Below are 23,113 nucleotides of genomic sequence, written 5' to 3'. Positions count from 1 at the left end.
AGTTGATATTTCTAGTAACTTGATTGCAGTTTCATCTCTTCCTCCAGATGTGCATTTGGGAATATTTCCTTCTCCCTTTTTTTTCCATTTGATAGGTCACATCTATGCTTTCTATTATGATGTCCTCTGTTGCATCTTCATTCAGGGAGATTACCCTATCGTTACTCTTAAAAAACTAAGCTATAACTGATGTAATGTACTTCAGTGTAGTCTCCCTCAACATTCTCGCTTGGCATCTTGAATCCGTTCCTTAAATTGGTTTTTGGGGAAAGGAAATGGCGCAGTATCTGTCTCGCATATCGAGGAACACCTGAACGGCATCACACCTAAGGGAAGGGATAAAGGAGAGACTAAAAGAAAGAGGTGCCATAGTGGAGGGCTCCGGTACAATTTCGACCACCTGGGGATTTTTAACGTGCACTGACATAGCAGAGCACACGGGCGCCTTAGCGTTTCGCTTCCATCAAAACGGGGCCCCTGCAGTTGGGTTCGAACCCATGTACTTCAGATCAGCAGCCGAGCGGCCGAACCACTGAGCCGCGGCGGCGCGTAATCCTTTCCTGCTCTCCGAGATTCTTTTTACCCAGACAGCTTATATGGTTCCAAAATTTTCATGGCCCACCTTTAGTTGCATCCCGAACTTCAGCCATCCAGCGATCAGTTGACTGCTTTATCTTACCCTAGACGAGGACCTATACCTCCAGTTTCTTTTGTTGATAAGGCTACCATTTTTGGTCTATTTCCCCGAGATAACTAAGTCTTCTTAGCCTCGTGTTCCCGTGAAGCCTCCCATTGACGTTCGATGGCATCCTTAATCTCCTTATTCCACCAGCTTCACAGCTCCCCCGTTCATTTCTAATGGTTCGCTACTTTTTCTTTTCATTTTTTACTGACAAATAGTTCTGATTATAACCCCTCTTTTCCATCAGGCGTTCATCTACATTGCTTCATCAATGCTTGCTGCTATTAGAACTATTTGTTTAACTTTGCATGTTTTCCGGTTTTTGCATCTCTCTTTTGATCAGGGCTCCCATCTGCATAGCAATATGCATGTGATCACTTCCCAGACTGTACTCCACCTCCTCACCTATTTCCATTTTTTTGAGCTTGCTGCTCACAGAGGTCTAGCATTAACTTCCAGTTAGAATCTGTTCCTGCCTCCACGCACTTGCCTGTTTATTTCTGCCACTTCGAAGCCTTTCTCCGGGCTGAACTTCCTATCTCTCAATTAACAGTCAGCACGTCCCCGTCAACCTCTCGGCTCTGTCGTAGCAACTCCGGAACTGTGCACATCGCGATCTACACCTGCTGTGCTATTGCCCTTGCACCGTCAACTCCCTGAGCGAATCTTTCCACCACTTGTATGGTGCCACCGTTGAGGTCACCATCCAGTCCCACCACTACCATTACACCCTGCCATTCTCTTTGGCAGTCTGCCTTTCATCTTTCCTGGCAGTGCGTTTAGTGTCCTCCTTGGAAAAGAACCAACTGATGATCACCTGACTGAGCAGCGCCACCGCGTGGCACTCACGCATTCAGGGGACAGTTTTGCCAGGCTGGTTTCCACGCCTCCTCTTCTAGTCAGATACAACTCAAGTCTGGAGCAAAGCTCCGCCCACATTCAGTACCACTGCACACAATTCCTCCATGACAAAAAAGTAGTCCATTGTTAACAATTTTCGTGCTACCTGAAGAAAAAGCTAATCGCAAGAACAATTAGCCCTATAATTTTGATATCTTGCTCATTTAATAAGCTCCAACATTAAAAAGCTGATGTTTATTGTTCCAGTTGGCTAGCAGAGTAACACAAGACGCCGCAGACCGTTGCCCAGTGTTAACTGCTGTTTTTAAAGTTGTATCCTACTAGAGACACCCTAGCTCAGTATGCCCTCCATGTGAGAGTGACGACCAAGAATCATCACCGACTGCACCGAACATTTTCATTCTAGTCGCAGCATGTGATACAGGCAAAAGGTGTCCTTTAATCATGCCTGGGCCCAACAATGCCAGTGTGAACTTTAACCAGAAATGGATACAAAGGACATCAGCATTCAAATGTCAGTCATGCCTGCCACTCAATTAATGACACGCCCAGTGTATGAATGACATGGCCATCCCAGCGACCATGACAGCGTCACTCTGTAATGGCACAGAGAAGCCATCTGGTCGGGAGACACAGAAAAACAGCAGTGATGTAAGACTCAGAGCACTTTGTTCAAGTAAGCGAATACAAAGCAAATTCTATGCACAAGAAAAAATCATGGAAAAGAAAAAAAACGAACGACACACGTATTTGATCTGTGCAAGGCAGGAACATACAGCCGTGCTCGATAAACACGCATGCAAAGGCTTTTTCACACTCGTCATCCAAGAGAGAAGTTTACAAAAAGATGAGGAAATGCCACTCCTAAAAAAAAAGCAAAAATGGCTACTACCGAGCAAGTCCAAATGGAAACCATCTTGTGGAGAAAACACATGCAAACACCACTTCCTTGCTGGCTTCAAGAGCGCACACCAAGCACCCCGCATCAATTCCTGGAAGTGTCGAAGAAGTCGCCTGTAGAAAGTAATCGCTTGTTAGCGTGCCATCTGTGCAAAAAGCTCTTGTTGTTTTGAAGGTGAAAGGGAAAGGCAGGAGCGGTGCCCAAAGCACACCACACATGCATGCACACATTCTTTGTGCCTTGGGGCTTGCTTCTAAAAATGAGGACAGAGAGAGAAAAAAAATGCCGACCATGTCTGCATGTGAGCCCAAAGAGGCCTTTCATCACAGCCATAGAAAACTTTCCCGGGTGAGGGAGTGTGGCAGCCTGAGCCGCAGTCACGAGCCAAGGCATGATGCAACTACTGCTGTGAATGTTCGCATGACCACTACGCTCAAGTTCTCGGGTGGCACTCATCAAGAGAGGGGGGGCTTTGCACAATATACGGTGGCTTACAAAACACAAATGCCGCCGTTCTTTTGCCATAGGTGCTGACAAAGTTCAGGCCCGCTGGACAGGCAGCGACGCCACCAGTCTTCATGCTTTGGAGTGAATGGTGTTGAGGCTGCTTTTCTTAAGCCTTGCCTCACCTGACATTAGTGTACGCTTGTTCCCTGCCAGCAAGTTGCACTGACCTCTTTGAGAGCACACATACCGATGAGGGCAAGGCTACAGACTAGCCCTTCCAAGTGCTTCAAGATCAGCGCCCAAAGCATTCTTTTCAACGTCCTTTGCCATGACGTTTAACAAGACATCATCCTGCGAGCATGAAGTGCCACCCTTAACACTGAGGACACAAACTTTCTGTGTGGATATCGTAGTAAGGTGTGCCATGCCAGCTGCTGTTGTAAATGGCAACAACGATCAGCTTCAGTGAACCAAAAATAAAGACTAGAAACTACAATGGCTGCTCTCAGTTTTCATTTCTCTGTGTGCCAAGTGCTGCCTCAGAAAGGATGCTGTGTTGCTAGAAACAAAAGGTGCCTACAGGTAGTGGGAAAGGAAATTGTTGGTGCGAACAACACGCCATGACAGACGAGGCACCATTTCCTGCTGACCACAGGGGAACATGGCAAGCACCTACGTGGCCGACAACAGGCACAGTTTCTGCGAGAGTGCCTAGCGTGAAAAACGCACACACCACACATTTGCAAAGAGCACAAGGTCCCACAAATAACACGTCCTGACAGCGGGACAGTGCCGTACATAGACGAAGATATAAACATGTGGTTCTGCTAGCACAGAGTGCTTACAAACTGTTGGTGGCGGGGGACCATGCACACAAGGCCAGTTTCCTCGACAGGGTTTACCACACAGGCAAAAAATGCGCACAGAAAAACACGCACGGTTTCCTTAACAGGGTTTACCACAGGCAAAAAACACGCACAGAACGGTGTACAGGCGGCAGGCTGGCACCTATCATGACACAACACCAGTGTGAGAAAGGGCAAAATGCGGTGTAGCACCCAATGGTTAACTACCGGTAGTGGTGTTTACCCGCTGGACTTGTACCCATGCATAATTCTAATCACACCCTTTAAAAACGCTCAAAGCATTATGCGAATGGCACTGAGAAATCATGCACAACCACAACAGCCCTGACACATTGCAAGATTGCATTCAGTTTATGCCTGCCACCACTTCACATGTCCTCGTGCAACTGATGGAGCATCTTTAGCTACAAAGTAGAGGGCGAAAGATTATCTTTTAACAACCCTTGGGCATCTCAAACATGCTCAAGTGCATACTTGAAAGGTGTAAAAGTAGCAGCACACTGTAGAGTAAAACATTACAAAAACTATGCCGCCCATTCACACAATTTTACATCTTTATCCCTTTCCTGCATGAGAACCCTTTCAACAAGAATTCTTGCCGGCACACTTAGTGCACAGCTTATGACAACACCTATGAACGGCGTCAAAATCACTTTCTGGCATTTTCCTTTATGCAAGGCTGGCAGAGGGAAACCACATACGTGCTCCTAAGCGATCATTCAGCGTTGTCTAAAAGGCAAATGGAAGAGAGTACAGAGGGCCCAGAATATCGTAGGGTGCAAGAGCAGCCTAAAAAAAGCAACCTTAGCCCACCACTGAAAAGGCATGCCATTTTGTAGACAACATTCAAGAACCTGCCACATGCATTCAAAGGATCTGAAAGCTTTCACTCAGATTTTGTCTAGATCATGTGAGCACCTCTACCACTGCAGGAAACTATGCATTGTGTCTGCAGAGCTGGCTTCCCTTTTTACTATGCACCTTCTGGTGGTAGCGTCCCCTTAAGCCACCGTACCTTCCTGAGCAATGCTTTCCACCTGCAAACAGTGTCGACCTACAAATAGCGTCCACCTGCAAACAGTGTTCATCTGCAAACGGTGTCCACCTGGAAATGGTGTCCATCTGTACATGGTTGCACTACGGCTGTTCCCACTCTTCCCATTCTGTGCACCAAGAACAGACATAACTCGCAACCACAGTAAATCGCAGAAATATACAAACATGCATATTTCGATTGATTCAAGCAAAAAGATCAGTCCCCGAGACTTTGATATGCACTGGCACTATGGCAAACTCACAAACCATTCAACACATTACAAGATGGGAGGCAAACGTATGGACGACTCATTGGAAAGACCAAGCAGTACCCAATATGAGCGCAGTGTACATTCAGTTAAAGCACCCAGATACACACGAGGAGAAATTCTGAAGGACATAAGAGAAAAATTAAAGCGCTTGTTTCAGCACACAGGTGACGAAACCCAGCTGTTTACAACAGACACTGGGCACACTGTGTATGGACCAGTACTAAATTCTGCTTACAACAAGAAGAGTGTTCAAAATAGAACAGATACAATGCGAATGACACAGCTTGAAGTGTCATGGTCACCTCAGTTTTCATGTCGACCACATGTAAAGAATCAACCGCTCGTTGCAGTCAAGGCTGCATTAGTGACATACATTGCTCAAAAGAGCTCTAGCAGCCAAACTGGTAACAAGCTTCGAGCTCACTTTTAGTAGCCTGGAAAAGGTTAGGCACCGCTTCCTGTTGGCTTGGCCAATCAATCCTTGTAGTGCACCCTAGAACTAGCAAGACATGCCAATGAATATCTGAAGTGCACTTAAAAACGCACTCTAGCACTTCACTATTCCTCCTCCGATGTGCAATGACAGAGTAGAAAATCAACTGTTATGGTTGTAAAACGTGCACATTAAGCGTCTTCATAACTACAGGATTATTAACGTAAGTGCGCCTACATGTGTTAAAACCCATCTCTTCAGAACCTGACAAACTTTTGCTGACTACCTGCCGACTTCCAGTGAAACCCAAGCCACTAGAAAAGCTTCTGTAGACTTCTTGCTGACTGTCAATAATAAACTAAATGAAAGTTACGTCTAAGTTTGCACAACATAAGCATAATAGAAAGTCAGACCAAAAGTAGAACAAGACACAAAGCTATGCAGACCTACTAGGAAAAAAAACAAAACAAGAAAACCTGCACATGTGAGTGGACCCGTAGTTGACACTGCCGAGAATTGATTTCTAAACTATATGCACTCAAAGTACACGAGTACGCAGCAGCAGTTAGGGTGCAATACCTTGAATACAAATGTAAGTCAGTATGTGCGCAGCAGTAGTTCAGGTGCAATACCTTCAATACAAATGTAAGTCAGTACGTGCAAATGAAAGCTGAGAAACTGCCTTCACAAGGTTGCATGCCAGTTACAACAGTAATTTCATTTTGGGAATTAACGGGAAGCACAACTTCCCTGCCTATTCGTCCACATAATACGACCTCTTTGAGCGAAATGGGCAAAATCCTGCTCGCATAATTACTGAACACACAGGGAACATGAAAACTCCATAAACAGAGCCACCAAACACAATTAAGTCCTCTCTTCCAAACTTAAAAAAAGTTTTTTGAAGAGACAAGCAAAATTCCTCAACTGACTGGCTTGATAAAAAAAAAAAAGATTTTGCGCTTCGACAAAAAAAAGCTGACACTGAGGAAACCATGAAAAGAACATGTTAAACAATCCTGCACAAAAATCCCATTGTTTTTTTCACTAGCAGTGATGAAATTGCAAACTTTAACACATGCAAAGCACACATGGAATTTCTTCTTGTGAAATTACTAAAATTGACTAAAATTAACCCTGCACGCAACTTATCTCCATGTATTCAATTCCTTGATATTAGTTTTTCACTTCCCTGCGCAGCCTCCACTGAAGAGTGTGCATTTGTGAACTCCACGAAATGAAGGCATTGTGAAAGTTGACCTTGATGCAGTGAACTCGCCAAGCTAGCTATCTATTGGCTGGTGCTTCCTTAGCTGGAGTTTGGCTGAACCATTCAACAGTTTCATGACAATAAAACAAAAAACCATTACTATGAGGAAAACATCCATGATCAAACGAGCTAATACAGTTGACATAACGCACCATGCTTTAGCATGAGTGGCGCCTCTCCGTGGCAAACGCAGTAGTCGCTGTAGCTTTCGCTTCTGCGACATCGCACCAGCTGGCATTAAAATCGCTGCAGGCCGGTTGCTTGCACAACTTGGGTGTCAGCGCCAACAGCAGATGTATGGCATGAGTGGGGACGGTGGAGGGTAGCGGTTATGCGAATAGTCCATTTACCAGGCCAATCAATGGCAGACAGGCACACCAAAAAAAAAAAAAAAATTTGGTACGGTTGAGCTCTGGTTAAACCTGGAGTGACGCGAGAGCTACATCTAGCCGAGTGGAACTCACTCAGTCGAAATGCAATGTCAGTCTTTCGCCGCTCCGTTTCGCTGGGCGTTCCTTCTTCGTCTTCGTTCCTGGACGCGGATTCACTCTCTTCTCCACCCCCCACCCCGTTTCGCTGGCGCGCCGCGCCGCCGGCAGCAGCAGCTGCTCCGCACAACGTGACCAGCCACGGCGCCGCCACGGAGCTCAAGCGGTGCCACGCTGAAAGGCTCGAAGAGCTGGCGTAGTGTAGCTCTCCCTACAAAAGGGGACACGCGGGAAGAGGTGGTTGCTTCCGACTCCCGCAGTCTCACCACCTTACACACAGCGGCTTTGTGCAAGCCACGGCGGAGATGGTCCAGCTGCTGCTGCTGCAGCCCAGTCGTCGCATGACCAAAAATTTTCTCCATATTACGGTTTCGAGTAACAAGTGCTTACTGTGAACGTTTGCAAGGTGATTTCATCTACATTTGTTTTTCATTTTGCTTTCCATTCTGCACTGCCTTTTCAAGTATTTAAGCAAAAGCTGTACGTAATGAAAAATTTGACTTTTATTATTTAGTTGTATCCAGGTTTTGCTGAATAGCAAGCTTGAGACTACACAGCATCTATTTCTCAGAACAAGATAATAATAGAAAATAAGACACCGAGAGCAAGAAATCTACCAAACTGGACTCCTAGAAAACTAGAAGCCATATCTAGCGAAGACGTGAACATTCACCTTGCGCTTGGGCTCTCAAGACTAAGAAGACGCAAGAGGAACATCGAGTGTGGTGATTTCTGAACTACAAGGAGAACAAAGCCCTTAACACCGCAGTTGCAAAGCCGCACCATTCCTAGACAAAAGCACATAACAGGTAAACTTTCAGCTGCAATAAAATTTCACGCCAGTTTCCAGCTTCACAAAGCTCCACCCCAGGCATACAAAAAGTCCTCCATATGCACATTTTGTGGTTTTAAAATGCCACACACTGCTGTTAAAATCTTAGTTCGCACCAACCTGAACAAACCAGCTCTCCTGCACTTCCAGTGCCGTAGCTCAAAAGGGGGCAAGGAATATTAGCATTTCAGACAAGAGGTTAAAAATAGCTGTGCCGAAATACTTTCCCTCTATCAAGACCAACACAAAGAGCCTTCTGTCAACAATGAATCATCAAAAAGAATAGGATTATCTTTCTAGAAGCAAAAGAACGTGCCTCTCCTAACTGCACCATCTCCCCTTCACTGAAGCTATCACGAAGTTGAATCAGGGACAGCGGCAGAGACACTGCGCGTGTGAATGTCGCACAATTTTGCTGCACAAAAGCGGCGGCAGCTGTTCTAATGTGCCCACTGTTCGAATCAACAAAAAAGATCGGAGGGGTGGGGGCCAAAGACATAAAAGAAAGGAAAATTCACACACGGCATTAACAACGCGCCCACATGCACACACACGCGCACACACACACAGATCAAACTAGCAAATTCAACATAAGACGCGATGGCGCACTCCTTCTTTACATGGGCAACACGACACGCATCAACTCCGGGCCCCAGCGTCATTACAAGGTCCACCAGCACAGGGCTTGTCAGCCTTGCTGACACACACGCTATCCTAGAATCCATGGCCATTAGCAGCTGGTGGGCACCACATGCCATGCCCGTTGCTCGGCACCTGTCCCACCAACTGGTGGGGTGTGTGACGGTCCTGATGGACCATGCGTCGTCTCTATCGGATGATAAGTCACAACTCTCAAGGCAAAGCTGTCGACACGGCTGTGCAGCGGTGATGCAGAGAGTGATGCGCAACGGTGTGCGGAGAGAAGGTGGCAAGAGGGGCTGGCAATGGCGGGAGGATCAAATGAGGGGGGGCCCCCCAAGGTGCGCATGCCCGGTCATTGTCGGGTGCACCTATGACTCGTCGTCATCAGGGTTCTCAGAGTCGATGAACTCAACATGCGTGAACGGAAAGTGTCCGACGCGCCCCTTCAGCTCCCCTTCCCACTGGCCGTTGATATTTGTCTTTGTCACAGTGATGATGTCTCCCACCTGTGAGAAGAAATAAAATGGGAGAACACCGTCAGTGCTGCCTTAGACCAGCAACAGCACAGTAACGCAGTCGAAACCAGATACACTGAGATCAAAAGGGACCATTATAATGCCATGCAGAGTTTCACGTCCCAAAACTGTTTGTAGTTAATGACAGATGCCATACTGGAAGAGTGTGGATTAATTTCGACCACCTGGAATTCCTTAAAATGCCCTAATATTGCACAGCACACTGGCATTTTAACAGTGTCGCCCTGTTCTCTAGAAATTCTCTAGAAAGAAATCACGGGCATGGCTCTGGCACACAGTTTCTAGAGAGCAACCTAAGAGGCCGGTGGGCCACCTAGGTCACATGACCTTGCGGCATCATCACAACCTGCCCATCGCATAGTAACCAAACTGCCCACCATGGCAGGTGGCAGTTACATTAATGATTGGTTGCTTGGGAAGAGCAACCTGGGTCACACAAGCCCACCGCTGGAAGCACCCACCATTACAGCACAGTGGCGCATCGCTTAACCGCTGCACCACTGCGCCAGGAGGGGTGTGAGCACTCCCAGGGATGTATGAATGCAAAGCAGAGAATGACCTCCTGCATATATGAGCATTAACCCATTACGTTATTGCGTCGTACCCTTCAGGCGGAGCTCAAGTGTGTCCCTTTCAACTTCTGCAGTAAGTTTCCATCTAAATGCAACCTTCACAGCTGGGATCCAATACCATGACCATGGGCTCAGCAGCAAAAGGGCACAGCCACTAAGCGACCTCAGTGTGTCAAGGGAGAGACCGTGAATTGTCAAATATACTATAATGATATTTAAAAAGTGGTAATAGATGCCGTATGTACATGACTGTCACAAAAATTTTTTTGTGACAGTCATTTTCTGAAGTTCATTTTCTGGCGATGTCTTGGGACAGTGTGACTACGCAAACAATCGCGAACTGCTTCAGCAAGTGTGGATTCACGACTGCACCGGTAGCAACTCCGATTGCCGAAGAGACCAGCGACGATTTTTCTATTGAAGGTTGGGAGACACTCGACGTTCAAGCTTCTGCGTTTGACTTTGTCACTGCGGATGACAACGTTGCAACTTGCGGGTTGTGAACCACTGAGGATTTAATTGGCGAAAAAAATGAACAATCTTCATCAGACAGCGATGAAGAGGCTGAACCGCTATCATCGATGGCAGAAACCCTCAACGCCCTTGACGTCCTGCGCCGCACCGTCAGCTCCGCCTGCGTGAGCGACGAAACTGTGGCACGGTTTTATTCTTTTCAGGCTGGGCTGATTGGCGAAATCCAGCCCAAGAAAGTGCAAACAAGCATTACTGACTTTTTCGGCCGAAAGTAATTGAGCTAATAAACTTGTTTGATTTCCGTGTTAAACTTGGCTTGTTTTGGATCATACGAATTCGGGATGATACGAATATTTTTCGGGGTCCTGCGGAATTCGTATCATCGAGATTCTACTGTATTTTATTTTTAACTCCTCGTCAAGATGGCTCTACCATCAAGCTTACTAGTTGCGAGAAGAAACCAACTTTTTGGCAATGTCGGGGCTGCAGAACGCTCGTGGATGGAGGGAGAGGCTATGAAAGTGGAACGGATGGGAACGTGTGGGTATTGAGAGAGAGAAGACAGGAAAAAAAGGGGAGTGGGAAAGAGGAAGATGGGACGAAGGTTTGGGAAGGGCAAAACACAAGGCACTGTGCAGCAAGCAGGCGGTGGCACGGCGGCGGCAGTAGGCTTTGCAGTGACAATAGCGCCGGATCGCCTTAGGCCTACGAGACGCTTCGCAATCCATTCGGCCAGTGCCTGGTAGAACTTTTGATATGAAGAAGAGGATGCAGAACACTGCGTTTTTCAAGAGGAAGGCAATTCCGTTGTTGAAAGAAATTGGCAATTAACTGGTGGCGCAGCGCCACAGACTTAGTACACTGCTTTTGCTCATTGATAAATAAAGCGTTCTGAAAGGGAAGCTACCCATCTGGCGTGGACGCACGAAGTGGCTCCGCGCTTCCCTATGCTGCGAATGTTCGCCCCTTTTTTCCCTTCCCTAGTCCTTGCTGCACATCTACTGTCTTTCTTTTCTCAGCAACCAGCGCTGCTTTTTTTCTAAGTTCATAACCAGCTTAACTTCCCTCTCGCGCGCTGCGTGTTTTGTTTAGAGGCCCCGATACCTTCAAAAAGTTAACTTATCCTCGCAGCTCACAAGCTTGGTGGTTAAGCCACCTCAAAGAGCACCATTTTATCATTTACAACAGGGCTGGCCTGAGAGCTATATACAAAGAGCGATAAAAAGATAATATTTTTAGTGAAGAGCCACAATATAAAGTGGGGCGTGGCAGTTTTTTCTTTATTTCTGGAAACAAAGCTGGTGGTAGCAGTGAATTGCAGTCATGCAGAGATTTCTCACTGTGCCTCTGCATTGCGATGTCCCAGTGGGGAAGCAAGCACCTCTCTAGAACATAAGGGAAGCTGTCTTTAGAGGCAGAAATGGGAGAGGGGGGGTACAGACGCTATAGAGCCGCGAGCCATACTTGGACCTGCGAGGGGCCGCATGTGGCTCGCAAGCCAGTTTGGCCACCGCTGATGTACCACCGCGATGTTGTCATTCCGCAGGAAGTACGCATCCACAGCCGGACATTCTTTAATGATTTCTTAACTATAAGCAAAAAATGCACAGTCATCTATGGAAGGCGAAACGGGACAGCAGTTTCAGTTTACTATATCAAAGTTTTTTGTACGGTGTTCTACTGTACCCTACCACAAAAACCAATGTACGGTATGGCTTGCAAACTGCTGAAGCGAGTGCATGACAGGAGAAAACGTGCTTCACTGCAACACAGCCATGGATACTGATGACCATTCTTGCTCCGTGCCCGCAACAGCTGGACTGCATGTAACGCTGGCCTGCGCCGCTTCTTTGAGCGGCTTGCCAGGTTTATGGGGCTAGGTTACCGGCATCTCGTAACTTTTAAGTACCGTTTCATATAAACGACGATTCTTCGGAAAAACGACCATCCACAATTGGGAGGAAGACCTATACGTAGAGCCGACCAATTTGCAAGGTCTAAGGTAGTTTTGGAAGAGTGGTGGGCAGTATGGTGGCCTCTGCTGGTGCCCGTTCCCGACAGGAGGCATGAAACTCCATGTGCCACAAAAGTCGTTCATTCTTACGCAAATCGGTTCCGCTAAAGAAAATCTGAATTGCCGACCATTTACCCAACTCGTCCATGCCAGTGGCAGCTTCTTCGGACAAGTGATAGGTAGTACGAGAGCAAACTTGCGATAATCTACGGGGTGTGCGTCATGCCGGAATCCAAAACTACAGGACTGACCGCAGCTCAGTGTGCTGCAGGCCAGTTCGGTTAGAGCCAGGGTGGAGCATGCTTTTTTTCTAGCTCTTGATCATTATTGGTTTCAGGCTCCTGCCCTAGTGATTGCATTTTTATGCATTCATTGCTCAGAGTTGAGTGCATGCCGCAATGCCATCCCACGAGAATCCACAAACAGTGCGGCGGCGGAATGAAGCAGGGGGAGGGGGTGTACGCAGACTTATATTTGGAGTCAACTTTTTCTTTTTTGGCCAGCAAGGGCTGCGAGATGGAGTGTCGACACTGACGCAGCCATATACGATAATCACAAAGTCCATCCAACAATGGTAGCGCGTTCCCACTATGAGATTTTTCACCTGGGACCTATTTTTTTATGCTGTGCACAGCTTATTTCAAAATCCGGTTAATTCAAAAACTTTTCACAGTCCAGATGACTTCGAATAATGAGGTTTTGCTGTATCTTCCCGTGTCCCAGGAAGACCAGGAAGTGGGAACTCTGGAAATGAAACAGAATCAACCACCTCGTTGCCGAGGTCACTCACTTCCAACTTGAGGGCTGTCTTGTCATAGGCGTTGGGCACCCGGGCTTGTTTCACCCTGGCCCTGGCAGGCAACTTCCTCTGCAAAGAGGCAAGTGAGAAGGCAGGGACAAGGAGGTCAGGACCAACCAAGTGCTTCAGCACAAAACGTAAATTAGACAAAAATCCAACAGCAGACGAGGAACCACAGGCCTCTGCAGTCCCAGGCAAGTCAGGAAGTGGCTAAGCAGACCTTCTCCGAAGAGAACAATTATAAATGCTAGCTTCCTTATACCTGAGCTACACGGACAACTTCTAGAAGGGCATTTGAGTTTAATGACATTCGACACTCAGAATGACATTCAGACTTCACGGAGTTACATAGTGCTCCCCAACAATTCTCCAAGGAAGTTGGACACCTCAACATTCGCTCGATGTGTTTCAGTGGTGCTGTTCCTGTCGAGTTTCGCTTTTCTCAGCTTGCTCGTTTTGCTTGCTTCTACTGTTTGATGATTATAAATGATGGGGACAGAGCTGCCGCCTACGATGGCTGTCATTTTCCTTCGAGGGTGGCATGCCTCTATGCATTTCAACTACAAAACTGAGAAGGCAAAAACCGAACCCAACGAGAATGAGTATGACTGCTGCTGCCATGTCGCACTGTGTTAAGTAGCCAACCAATTTTTGGTACTCCAATAATTCGGACCTGCGTGATATTTCGGACCTCGCTTAGGAACGGCCACGCACCTTCATAGCAAGACATACTTTTTCATGACCGAAATTTTTCAGACTGAAACAGGCACCATCAATACTGTGGAGATTGTTTTTCTCCTGAAAGTTTATTTTTCAGCTTAATATAGATGCGCGCAAAACAAAACTGTTCCGTCGTCCTTGCAGCTTTCAGTAGATGCTGGAGGATCTGGTGGCCAAAACCCTTGCATCGGGGTGATGACTGGTGCCACCTTGCCGCTGGTCCTTCGGTCACAACCATCATCATCACATTCCCATGCCTCTGATGCAGCTTCTCGTTCGATTTCGGTTTCCCTGACCCTTCGGTCTTGCCGTTGGTTGCAGCAAGGGGTGGCGCACCCCTGAGTCTCTGAGTATCGCGTGGCTCAAAGCTTGGAGTTGCGATAGCCCTCTAAGGGGTTTGCCTGAGTTGACCGGTGCACAACTAAATGCCTCCGAGCCAACGAGTAAGTGACACCATTGAACTGTACAGTTTTGCTGAGACCGCGCCACAAGTCAAAGTTAACTGAAATTCCGAGTTAACGAGGTCAAAGTTAACTGAATTTCCGAGTTAACGAGATCCGGATAAACGAGATTTTACTGCAACCTCCTCAAGCTGTGTGTTCGCTACCAGTGAGCTAGCGGACACCTCATACATGTCAATGCACGCACTGTGCATCTTGATGCACTGCACGACATGCTCATAAAAAGCTTTCTCCCATTTCTGTTATTCTGGTTGCACTACAGCTCACATTTCCTGCGACAACAAGCTACGAAGCGGAGAAGAGTTGACATGCGTTGGTCTTGCCGTGACGCACCACAATTAGCGATGACACAGCACAAGCAAATTAGTACAATAAATGATATCAACACAGGAAGCAAGCAAGCAGGGATAGAAAGTATGAGATGGAGGTAGTGCTACAGCAGGCAATACTCCCACGATCCCTCATGTTGACTCTGAAAACGCACCTCAGCCATCCAATAAAATTTCTAGGACATTTCCAAACAGCAAAAAATCTGTGATGCTTGTACGCATTCCTCACTGTGATTGCCAACAATAGTGAGCGTCAAACCACAAGAATTTTAAATTTGGTCCTAACAGCAGCATCCCTTCTGCCAATGGTCAGCGCCGTGCTCAGCATGCGTTATGAATGTTGGTGCAACGAGCGCAAGGACTGACCTGCACATTAGACGGTGTGTTGTATTTGATGGGGTCGCCAACGGCAGGTGTGGTCCTGACATTGGGTGGAGCGACAGGTGGCGATCCCATCTGCGGGGGTGACACGGGCCCATTCCACCCGTGTCCGTCATTCGGGAGCTGACAGTCATCGAGCTGCAGAGAACAGGGCATGCCGCTCAACACAATATCACTTCAAAGACGCGCCTGAGAGATGTTAAACGCGGTGACAAGCCAAAAAGCGCAACAGCTGTCTGCGCTGAAAGGGTTCAGAGAAAAAATAAAAGCGACAATAAGAGAGCGATGTATGCCCACCTTCTCGACGTAAGGCACAGGAATGGATCCCGTGTGCCCCAGACTGTTCCGTGCCGTCCACCATTGGTCCTCGTCCTTGGAGATGACCGTGAGCACCTCACCCTTTCGGAAAGGCAGGTCATCAGCATCGCCCTGCACATGTCACACGTGTAGTGCAATATGAGGTGTCCGCTTCACCTCTGTGGCACTCCATACAAAAAAAAAAGTAATGCAAACATTAACTTTAGCAAAGATTTCCACAAGGAATCAAATGCACTGCTAACTCTGTTAACATTACATGCATCGCTTTGACAAGCCCTTACTGTAAGTGCATGTCAAAACACTACAGTTATCAAGGTTACTCATAGTTCTTACACTACATTGTCCAACTGCATGAAAGTCTGCACGGAATGTAAATATGTGCGCAGTGTACTCTGGCCACCTATAAATGAACAGGCTGAAGAAGGCAGGACCCTGATGTTTCCATTCACTGCAAAAACCTATGTGTAAATAATGTCTAAATATTTGAATAATGCCTAATGTTAAATGTCTAGCAGCAAGTATCAAACACACACCTATCGCTTGGAACCTAACGGACACATTCTAACGGCCACCTTCCCAGTCAGATGAGACGGTGCCCCACAGAAATGTATCGACCACATGTATTGCATGGCCTCTTCACTACAAGGAATCAAGGGAAGAATGTACACGTGATCTTCCACCAAAAGATAGCAGCCTGTTCCAGCTATTCTGCAAGAACTGGTTACGTGTACAAGTCACACTCACTTCAAGTGACAGTTTAGCAGTACTGAGAGTTGAATAGCCAGTGATCGTCAAATTGGCCTTAGAGAAATGAAGCTGTACACGTTCCATTCAAGAGCGTACAAAAGGCACCCCTTCTGGAACTAGAAATAAGCTATCAACGCTTTTTACTGACAGACACGACAAGACTGTCATGGCACCCGTGGCTACAGTCTGCACATGTGTGTGTGCTATAAGATTTCTCGTTGGCACCAGAATGAACTGAAGGCAATAGTGACCCTAAAAAAATATGCTTTGTTCCCTTTTTGTGTTCACGGTAGTCCAGAATACCTCCCACACACAATAAATACCACTGCTCACACCAGCCACTTTCTAAAGAGCCACAACTAATAAATGAGAAAGACATCACTCAGCTACTCACGCTCCCCTCGAAGTCGTATTTGGCCTTGACCCTCTCCACCTTCTTGGCAGCCTGCAAGAGACCAGGAGGAAGCAGGAGTCATTTTCACGCACAGGAACAATCCTTTTCGTCCAGCCGCAGACAACGCAAGTACCAAGCTTAAAATCCGTAATTTAGCTACACCAGCGTACTCCACCTCAAACTTACAAAGCATAAATGCAGTATCACCATCATCAGCTAGGTTACGTGAACTGTAGGCCACAGGCTTCTATCGCTCATCTCATATCAGCTCTATCCTACACCAGCGTTTTCATTACCTTCATGTCCGCCTTGAATAGTGTTCCTGCATATGCACCCGCAGAGAGCAAAGTTACATAAAGGTCCGCCGTTATGTTCCATGCTCTGCGGGAAAGCCGCTTCTAATGACACAGTGGTGGCTATACAATACCCCCTCAGTTGGACAACAAGATGGGAGTGGCTGGCCCCCTCCTCCTGGCAGTGGCTATACAATATCCCCTCAGTAGAAAAACAAAGAAGACTGCACTCAAGATGGGAGCACCTGGTCCCCTCTGGCTCATACGTAGCCAAAACGAACTGGAATATTTTAAATCAGTGAGACCGTGTGATCGCCGCTCTGCGAATTGTGTTGCGATCGGTGCGGGGAAAACAGCCGCACAACTCTGCTCCCACCTGTGGGAGCATGCATATATATATATATATATGAACACTCGCTCTGAATGTCTTGACTTGGTGTCCGATTTCAGCTCCGCATGTCCCACTGAAGTCCACTTCCATTTCTCCCACGTTTTCATTTCACAATGAACTCAAATTTCTTCTTGTATCCACATTGTTATATTAATGGTCTCTTCAACATTACACCTCAACCACGTCCCTCCTCAATTATATGTGTCCCCAGCTCTCCCCAATCCAACCCTTTAAATACTTCACTGCAAATTTGAAGTGAATACCAGCTGAGAGGTGGTGCGTTTCTACCTGAAAGCTTTTCTAACTGGCATTCCACCACTCCCAGTGTGCAGGACCACGGCTCCTCTGCCGGTCCCAAAAGCAACGTGGAAACTCCCATAAATGCACAGCCATGGAAGGGTGCCCCTGTATTTGTTTTCCCACTGGCTTCACAAAACTTGGCAACTTTTTTTTTCTCGGTCACATCAGGCCATGATGAAGCGCACGCAACTGGCTTCACTGGTAAGTTTCATCACACCACCATTGGCCCGGATGGGTGCCAGCATTGTAGTCCCCAGCAGAGCAGCATGGCAGCCATGCTTAAAAATGGACAAGTAATGAAAACAGAAAAAGTGAGGTAAGCCATACAAATGCACCCTGAGAACATGCGGCACAGTATGTTTTTGGAACAACGTATATTTAATAATTTTTTTACTTTACAACATTGCCAGCCACCTTGAAGCCCCCAAAGCTGTTTGGAAGTATGAATCTAATTTTGACATAATTTGATGTTGGAGCTAAAGGATTCATATCTCTTGACTGAAAAGGAATATATGAAATACGGGAGGGGTTTCTGAATTGAGTTTTATGAAGCCCATGGGTTCCATGGAGTACTCCACCTGCCGCCTTTATTTTGCGACTGACCGTACTGAAATTAGCAACAGCACAATGTTTCACTCTATTGCCAATCATCACTGCTGAAGCAACCCATCTTGTTGCTGCTATAACTGCATTTTCTTCACACGAGAAAAATTAAAAACAATACAATTTTTTTTTCCCTGTTGCACGGAACGTCTCGGAAATGAAGGAATCCCGGCACTAAAACTCTATCCTGTTGTTTATCATAAACCAATAGTAGGATCTTTTTGTTGGCGCGCATTGAGAGACAGTTCATTTGTGGACCTCACTGCAATGCTGTGTTCAAATAACTTCAAAGGAACACGCCTGGCCGCACTGAAAGGTACAAGAGAAGTCAGAAAGAAACGGAGCAAAATGCAGCAGCAGGCTGCACTACAGCAGCATTCTTAGTGGAGCGTTGTAACACCTGATACACGGCTCATTTGCACTAGTGCATTCACCTAATAAAATGCTGTGCTGCGCTGTTTCAGCTATCAGCGAGCACGCACCATCGGATCCACCAGAAGGCGACCCCCTGCATCTGCTTTGTTTTGTGTTACTGCTCACGACTAGACATTTGAATTCTCATAAGAACCGCTATAGAAGGACCTTCATTAGATGGCTTGACAGATAGTAGAATGTTCCAAGACAGTATCTTGTTGTCTGCCTTTGCCTCCCACAATACACGTCTATGCTACCAGGGACACCACTGGAGAACATCATATTGGTTTAGGACAACTCGTCTTTAAACACAATCTATGCAATAAACAGGCGCGTCTGCCTTTCGTGTCAGAGCCACCCCTCCCTGGCAATAAAGGCTTTATCCATTTTGCTCCACAAAAACGTGGCCACTGTGACAGGCAATAAGCTCGCAAAATTGCGATCATTGAAAAAAAATAAAATAAATGTATATGGCACAGCTTTGAGGATGTTGTAATATTAGGCATCGTGGGCTGTAAATGCAGGCTATGCATGTATGCCACCCTTTTCATTTGGTTCTCGGAACTTCAGCACTATTCAAAGACCAGATCATTGTCCAAAATGCTGAGCGCACGATTCCATCTCATCTTTGTTTGCTTTTCTTGTGATATGACCGCCTCTGCTGGCCCCTTCTTCTGTAGGAGACTGCTGCAAGAAGCAGTTTACCTTCCGAACCGCAGCCGGAAAGGGTCTGGGCGGGGCCTGGGCCAGGCTCGGGCCTCAGAATGTGGCCCGCGCAGTGCTCTATTGTACACAACTTCCTCTTACAGTCGACGACCGAAAATTCGGACGCTCTATTTTTAGGACATGCTTGATTATTCGGACTTTTTCCCGGCACCGCCACATGGTCCATAGAGCGAGTGTATAAGAGCACCTCAAATTTCGGACACACCGCAACTGACCACTCGATTTTTCGGATAATACCCAGGCTGCCATATAATGTGTATAGTGGAACCTCATTAATTCAAAGTGCACGAGCAATCGAAAACTTGCCCAAACGAAACAAAATTCAAGCTTAAAGAGACTTTGAGGAGAACTCTATCAGATTTTTTTCGTTAGCAAAATCTGATAGTTCGGCATTTCATGGCGTTGTTGCCGCTTGCCTGGGAGCGAAAGATGCATTTATTTCAAAGAAATTTGGATTTGAAGTTGAAAAAGTTTTTCCCGCCGCTCCGATTCAAACTCGAGAACTCTTATGGCATCACAGAGAACTCTTATGACGTCGTAAAACAGAGTGACGTGAAACGTGACGTAAACACAGACTCCGTGATTTCTGGTGGCTAGCGGTGCGGTCTAGCAGCTGCCGAAATGAAAGCTACCACCGCCGCACGTTGAATTCATCTATCGGGGGTCGCTGCCGTCGCTTCGTTTACGTTTGCACCGGCGTCTTGCCAGTGTTACGATGGATCCCGCTCCCGAACACGACAACGTAGTTCTCGCAAAAACTCCGGCCTGCATTTCAGCGACCTCAGCCCCACAGAGCGTGCGATGCTTTTGAGGGAGCACGGTTAGGTTAGGCGCCGGCGGGTCGTTTCCCCATTCCTCAGTGAGCAGCCGTTGCAAACTAAATATCATAACCCCAGTGTGGGGAGTCGCGAGGGGCCAGGACAAGGTCGGCGGCGTTGCACCCATCGGAGGCTGGCCGGGGCTTTGGGGCTGATTGTGATTGTGATTCCTTGAACGGCGCAGAAGGGCCAAGTTATTTATTTATTTATTTTGCAACAAAAAACGGGTGGGTGCTCAAGGGCGGTCGCATTTAAAGTCGGCGGCTTGAAACTAAAGCCGGCGCACGATGCTTCAACGGCTTCCGCTAGATCCAACGGGTCCACTGGATCGGGCTCTCTCACCCACTTGCATGTGCCTTCACATGTGTACTGTGAATGGATTAAATTAGCCGAGAGCTCGAAAAGAACAGCTCCACCCAACTGCCGAAGCTATTGAATTACGTCACAACATGCACCTCGCCGCGGAGCCGAATCAGTCTGGCCGGGCCAGCGGCGGCTGGCACACTCACCGTGAAATAGAGACATGCTCCAAGTCTCCGCCAGTGAGGTCAGAGTGCGCCGAAGCCGTTGAACGCGTCGGTGGTCAAGCGCAGTTGGAGTATAGAGGGTCTCGCTTTGGCCGATGTGACGTCGCCGTGCAGCACGCGCGTGTGCGTTACGCCGGAGCATAAACGCGCCTTAACAGAGCGTGCGCTTAACCGCTAACCAACGTATTCAGTGGCGGCATCTATGGGAGCCACTGAAACCCCCCGCCAACTCACTGAATAAAAAAACATCCTGTGCCGAGGCTCGGAATCGAACCAGGCTTTTGCTGTTTAAGGCGGTGACGCTACCACTCCGCCACGACGTCTCAGGGTAAATTCATCAATAAAGGCGCATCTAGTAAATGCACTCTTCCGATGCAGGAATCTCCGCGCTTTCGCAACGTATATCCTGGCCTAACAGAGCTAGGTCATCAGCAATTTTTCTTAACTGCCTTGTACCTTGGCTCCCGTCCCTAGCAAACGATTTCCGTTAAGTAGTTTGAAGTTGACTGGTACAGCCGGGAATGTTTCACCGGGCGAGCGTGCGAAGACACAAGTGCTCTTTATACTGCGAACTGCCTCGTACGATCACCGACCATCGTGCCATCATAGTTTTTCATCGACTGTGGCGATCATCTGACAAGCCTTAACAGGCTCCTTCAAAGGTTAACCAGCACTTGAAGCGGCACTTGCGAGTTCCTCTGCTGTTCAGCGCTTGTAAATCGAGGCGCGTCAAAACCAAAACCACGGGCACGCAAAGCTCATACACGCGAAGCGCCATAACAAATCGAAACTCTCCTGGCCGCCTTTGGCGCCGCCAAGCATCTGTTTTCTTTGCTTCTAACATTCAGGTTGTCTTTTGTCTGCCTTCCTTGAGTGATAAAAGTGCACTATCGGTTTTAAAACAAATCTTACTTCAATATTGAACCGCGCAACCTTCCTTTGTCAGCCTCAGAGATTCGCGCCACAATGTAGGAAGGAAAATTCGTCCAAGGTGGTGTCTCTTGTCCTATGACGTCGCCACGCTTGTACTTGCGAGATTGGCCTGTGGTGGCGATACCTGTATTTTGGTTCTTGCTATTTTCTACCTTACAAGAGCTTTGTTTTCAGTAAGAACGGTGTTTTTGTGATCAGGAGCTGGTATTTTATCGATACAAGCCAACTTCAATTTCTCCTCAGTGTCCCTTTAAAGAAGCCTCTTAAATTGCAATGCTGAAATTCTGCGCGAGTCGGCACATTGCGCCCGTGTGGTTTAGAATTTGTACTGTTGTTTAACGTTTTCCCCCCACACGAACTTGAACAGCAGTCCGAGTTCGCTGAACTCATCTGTGCCGAGTCTTTCATCCCGAACACAGGAAGAGATAGCAGCGAACCGTGTGGGAGGCATACGGCTTCAGGAAGACGATGAGCGCGAAATGGTGGTGCATTTCAAAGCAAGGTCGGCGTACCCGCGGCAAAACGCACCACAACCCTGACTTTTCAATCGTAAAACCGTAAACAACTGGTGTTTGGATGACAGGCAAGACACCTCTCATTATACGCAAGCCACCACATGGTGCATATCGCCGGATCCAATACGGTGCCAATTTTGGGTCTAGTCGCTGGGCCTAATGACGAAGGCCAACGCTGAACGCCAACGCCGATGGAGCACTTGCTTCGGCCACTTCTCAATTCTTATTGTTTTGCCATCTTCGTGTTCTCGTTTTGGGCCTATTGTACTGCGGGAGCAGCGCAGTTCCCGCAGCGGCGTGTTCGCTTTCCCGTCTAGATTTTGTCCCAGCCTGTGCGTTCATCGGAGACATGCCGAGAGCAGCGCAGCAAAGCCAGCCAGGCCGAACTCGTGAAAGCGGTCGCTGCCTGTCATCTGTGCACATGGCGTGCAGCGAAACTTAGTCATGAGGAGCATCAGAATGTGTGCAATGTAATTGATGCCCTCCTCGGGAATATTGGCAATAAGTTAGAGATTTTTTTGGGGAAATTTGATTTTTCTGGACTGCCCGATTTTTCGATCGTTGACTGTACAATGAATGGCACTTGTTCACTACACAACTTGACACTTTTTCACCCATTATTAGGCACCAGACCCTGAGGTACTCGATAAAAGTCTGACAGGCGCCAAAAATCAGAACTACAAAATGTGTCCAAAAACATTAGCAACTTCATACGCCACAAGCTTTCCCAGGCTACATCAGTATTTAAAAAGCAAAGAACTATTGATAGGCGAGGTCTGAAAGAAGCCAACCTCAACAAGTTGTTCTTCAAAACCATTCGCAGCACATGACAGGGCACCCGGCGAACTGCAGGACGATCGCGCAGAGCTGTTTCGGCGAACCTGTTGTTTACAAGTGAAATACCAGTAAGCGCATAGCTCACTTTTTGGAAAAACGAGAAGACCGGAACGCAAGACGTGGACGTGAACAGGAGACGAACAGGATGGACGCTCACGGCCAGTTTAATTCAGACGGCGAATGGACAATACATAGACACAGCAAGGACGGAAACACAAGCCAAAATGAACAGGCTAAAACAGAATGACAAGGTAACTATAGAGCTGGCTCGCAGAAATGCTT

The 23,113-nt window shown here is 47.3% G+C and overlaps 1 protein-coding gene across 7 annotated transcripts in view; it reads right to left on the bottom strand.

The window, feature by feature from the left end:
* Nucleotides 1–2,195: 2,195 nt before the first annotated feature.
* Crk (Crk proto-oncogene, adaptor protein) overlaps nucleotides 2,196–23,113 on the bottom strand; it is a 35,940-nt gene continuing 15,022 nt past the window's right edge. The window contains exons 4-11 of one of the 7 annotated variants that reach the window (XR_013309716.1): nucleotides 22,786–22,875; nucleotides 16,475–16,525; nucleotides 15,313–15,444; nucleotides 15,001–15,153; nucleotides 13,116–13,193; nucleotides 6,130–9,235; nucleotides 4,829–6,076; nucleotides 2,196–4,794 (exon numbers count right to left, since the gene is read on the bottom strand). Coding sequence is in view for 2 of the 7 variants with exons in the window: in XM_077642982.1 (XP_077499108.1) it covers nucleotides 9,098–9,235; nucleotides 13,116–13,193; nucleotides 15,001–15,153; nucleotides 15,313–15,444; nucleotides 16,475–16,525; nucleotides 22,786–22,875 (642 nt within the window). In the remaining 5 variants the exon portion in view is untranslated. Of the gene's footprint in view, nucleotides 9,236–13,115; nucleotides 13,194–15,000; nucleotides 15,154–15,312; nucleotides 15,445–16,474; nucleotides 16,526–22,785; nucleotides 22,876–23,113 lie in introns of all 7 variants that reach the window. The other 6 variants (XR_013309715.1, XR_013309719.1, XR_013309717.1 and 3 more) reach the window with 6 other exon arrangements.

This window comes from Amblyomma americanum, chromosome 11, assembly GCF_052857255.1.
Source record: "Amblyomma americanum isolate KBUSLIRL-KWMA chromosome 11, ASM5285725v1, whole genome shotgun sequence".
NCBI classification, from domain to species: domain Eukaryota; kingdom Metazoa; phylum Arthropoda; class Arachnida; order Ixodida; family Ixodidae; genus Amblyomma; species Amblyomma americanum.
Note: the sequence above shows the minus strand (reverse complement) of the source record. Positions and strands in the feature narration are given on the sequence as shown.